Source organism: Myotis davidii, unplaced genomic scaffold, assembly GCF_000327345.1.
Source record: "Myotis davidii unplaced genomic scaffold, ASM32734v1 scaffold93, whole genome shotgun sequence".
NCBI lineage: Eukaryota > Metazoa > Chordata > Mammalia > Chiroptera > Vespertilionidae > Myotis > Myotis davidii.
In genome coordinates, this window is record NW_006292095.1 from 5,118,343 (window position 1) to 5,122,086 (window position 3,744).

The 3,744-nt window shown below is 49.4% G+C and overlaps 1 protein-coding gene across 1 annotated transcript in view; it reads right to left on the reverse strand.

The window, feature by feature from the left end:
- The window catches only part of EIF4EBP1 (eukaryotic translation initiation factor 4E binding protein 1), a 4,023-nt gene extending 1,503 nt beyond the window's left edge, over window positions 1-2,520 (reverse strand). The window contains exons 1-2 of the mRNA XM_015565271.1: window positions 2,387-2,520; window positions 1,816-2,168 (exon numbers count right to left, since the gene is read on the reverse strand). Of these exons, the coding sequence (XP_015420757.1) occupies window positions 1,816-2,168; window positions 2,387-2,520 (487 nt within the window). The remainder of the gene's footprint in view (window positions 1-1,815; window positions 2,169-2,386) is intronic.
- Between the last annotated feature and the right edge of the window lie 1,224 nt (window positions 2,521-3,744).

Here is a 3,744-nt window from a genome sequence, read left to right on the forward strand (position 1 = left end):
AACCCACTCAGCACACTCTGATTGACCCTGCAATAATTCAGCCACTCACTGCCCTCACTCCGTTTCCACTAAAATTTCCAAGGCATTCATGCTGCAGATTTTCTTTTTAGTGGAACTGCCTCATTCAGCATTTCCTGGGCAAGGCCAAGGTTCTACATAGTCAGATGCCTGCTCTAGCCCCACAGAGAAACAACTGGCCTCTTCTGGTTACATTAACACAAATATGTGGGTCCAAGACCAGGAGCCTTGGCTTCTTACATCCAGTTCAGCAAAATGAAAAATGATGTCCCTCCCTTACCATCTCACCCCATCACAGCTGTGAGAAACTACTAGGTTGTTATTGTGGGTAAGGTTGCTGCCTGGGGCACCACTGGGCCAACCCTGCATTTGTTATGGCCAGAGCAGCTCTAGAAACTGGGATGTAAGAGAATATGCAAGTGGGGACAAGGGACAGCCCTCACGTAGTGGTGACTTAACCATTTCAGGAGTGCCCAGCCGGCATGGCTCAGTGGTTTAGCATTAATCTATGAACCAGGAGGAGGTCAAGGTTCAATTCCCAGTCAGGGCACATGCCCAGGTTGTGGGCTCGATCCCCAGTGTGGGGTGTGCAGGGGGCAGCCAATCAGTGATTCTCTCTCATCATTGATGTTTCTATCTCTCTCTCCCTCTCCCTTCCTCTCTGAAATCAATAGAAATATTTTTTAGAAAAACTTCAGGAGTTGCACCTCCACCCTCAACTTCCACTCTTTGATTTGAAGCAAAAAGTAGGGGTAGAAGGCACCGTGCCACCAGCCACGTGAATCTGTTCCTCCTTCTCTCCATCCTTTAACACACCGCAGGAAACCCTGCTACCCAGTGCCGTCCTCATCGCTGTGTCTCTTCCCACCCTTCCACTGCTCTCCAAGCCTGAAAGGCAAGGCAACTGTCTCCTGTCTTGGGCTGTGGGGTTCCCAAGGTAATTATGATTCATGTCCTGCAGGCTCCTGGTAGATGGATTCTGCTGCTGTCAGCAGAGCCAACCCAGCCCGAGGTCTCAGCTGCTTCCTGTCGGGCCTGGTGTACTGCCTTCCGGGTGAAGGACGGGCGAGTCCCAGGCTGACTCGGTTTGTCTGCAAGTGCTTACACTGCATCCTCCCATAGTGGGAGAGCTCAGACACTCTGATGAGCCAGTCACGGTGCCACAAAGATTACATTCACACACACCTCTGCCAGGGGGGCTGCTCTGATGACTTGGCGGGAAGGAAGGAGGGATCAGAAGGGCTTAGAGACCCCATGGCAAACCTGCAAATAACTGGCTGCATTTCTACTATTCATCAAGAATCCACTAGTGGATGATACCCTGACAGAAGGCATCCTGGACGCCTTTCTGAGCCCATAGACATGTAATTTCCTTGGGGGACAAGTACACCATGTCTTTGAAAAGTCGTCTCCTATACATGAATATCGTGGATGTGTTTCTAGTGTGGCAGATGCAAGGTGTAGCTTTAGGAACAATTATATAAAGGGGCACACTTAGGAAATTTGCTATGTGGGGCCTCTTCCATCTCAATCAAGCTCCCTATTGATTAGATTACTGATGAGGCCAAATCATCTTTTCTGTGGTTCTTGGGCCCCTTTCATGGGGAAAGTTGGTACTGATGAAAGTTCTCCCCACTATTCCCCCAATCCTTACCCCACTCCCTCTGGACTCTGAGCTGCTCCACAGGTGAGACAGTCACCATCAGTCCCTCCCTGGAACTCCCCCTAGTGGCGAGGACTCTCAGGCCACATACATGCCCATCCCAAAGAAGACCCTGGCCAAGCCCGGCCACTCACCGCCTGCTGGCTTATCTTCAGGGCTGTTCTGCAGGTGGTTCTGGCTGGCTTCAGTGGGGGGCTCGTCACTTATAGGGCTCGTGACCCCCGGAATGGTGGGCAGGTCCCGTGGGGGTGTTTTGGTCACAGGTGAATTCCGACACTCCATCAGGAACTTGCGGTCATAGATGATCCTGGTACCTGGAAGGGAACAGGGACACTGGTAGAGCCACTTTGAACCCCTTGCCTGCTCATTTTTCCACGTCTCTGAGGCATGGCCGCAGCACAGGCAGCAGGTCTCCCTGTAAAAGCCTGGGCTATCGCTGTGGCTGCTTGGTTGAGTAGCGTCCTGTGCACTGAAGGGATGCTGGTTTGATTCCAGCCAAGGCATATGCATGGGGAGGAGGGGGAGCATGCAGGAGGCAACCAATTGATGTTTCTCACTCTCTCTTCTTCTCCCTTCCCCTCTCTCTTTCTCAAAATAAAATTTTAAAAATATATTTAAAAAAAGGCAGACCTATAAAAGGTGGAATGAGACTTATTCAGGTGCTTAGGACTCTGCTGTCACCAAACTGCCCTGATTCCCCATTACGAGGGGCACTGATGGAAGAAGGGGCCCACTGCGTCCGTTCTCCACTCAGAGCTTGGCACACCCTGCGCTCGCTCCCTCAAGCCCACCAATTCACTGACCTCATTGGAGCTCAGCGTTAGTACTTGGACAATCATGTCCCACGGTGGAAAAGGTGTGTTCTTTACTCACTTTTCAATCCCATCCTTACAGCACCCTCATGGGGTATCTAGGATCTTTCACTTCATTTTACAAATGTGTGGACAAAAAAAATCAAGGCATTCCCCGACTAGTAGAAATGAGAACGTTCCTGCCTGGGCTTTGTGGAGAGGAAAGGCCCACAAAAGGGTCTCCTGTTAAGTCCACCTCCCTGTGCCAGCCTGCTCTGTCCCCGGCTCCGGTTTATCCATTGCTCTGCGGTGCCACCGCACTTCAAGGTTTGTAGATGGTCTGAGTTCCATTCATTTTCTTACTGTTCTCCTTTCACAAGTGTCACCCTAGGGTGGGGACCAAGTCTTATGGAATCATTCACTATCCTAAAACAACACAATGGACCCATCCTGTGATACTTAAAAAGGGGTGTTTTCTAAAGTATGGGACTCAGGGTCCTCGTGGGAGACCCAGCTGATCCATCAAACGACAGTGAACAGTGAGAGGTTATTCCTGATCCCCTCGGAAGCACCAGTAATATAACAGCTCACTAACATTTGCCGATTGCTCCCATCTCAACCAAGAGCAGGCCTCAGGTTCAAAGCCTTCCACAGCCAGGGGAATCCAGCTAGAATTTAAAACTGTCTTGTTGTCATTATATTTCTTTTTATAGTTACTTTCTATTAATGGCAAGCGAATCTGGTTTTCCATATACAGTGGGTGGTATCAAATTTCCTTTTAATACATAACAGGATATAATTTAATACAGGGTGAGGCAGAAGTAGGTTTACAGTTGTTTGTATGGAAAACAATACAATAATTCATCAATAATAATACATGAATGAACTCTTGTGTTTCACATACTCACAACCATAAACCTACTTTTGCCAAACCCTCATTTGTGCTAATAAAATCTACAAACTAAGTGATGGCAGAGGTAGCATCTAAGACACCCACCCAGAGGGCATTTTAGCTGCGGAGGGTAGACACTGGTGTTCAGAAAGCCCACTGACAAGGCACCAAGGGGGCGGGGGGGCGGGGGAGGTGGGAAGGAGAGAGACCACAAAGCCACCTCTGATTCAGTTGGGAAGGATGAGGAACGGGAGCTACAGATCAATGTGGTGGGAATGTTTCCTATGAAGCGCTTGGGCTTGTTAAGCCTTTTCCCTTCCATCCCTTCATGGGATTCACCACTACACAGCTTCAGTTAACAGTGATCTTCTGGAATTTCC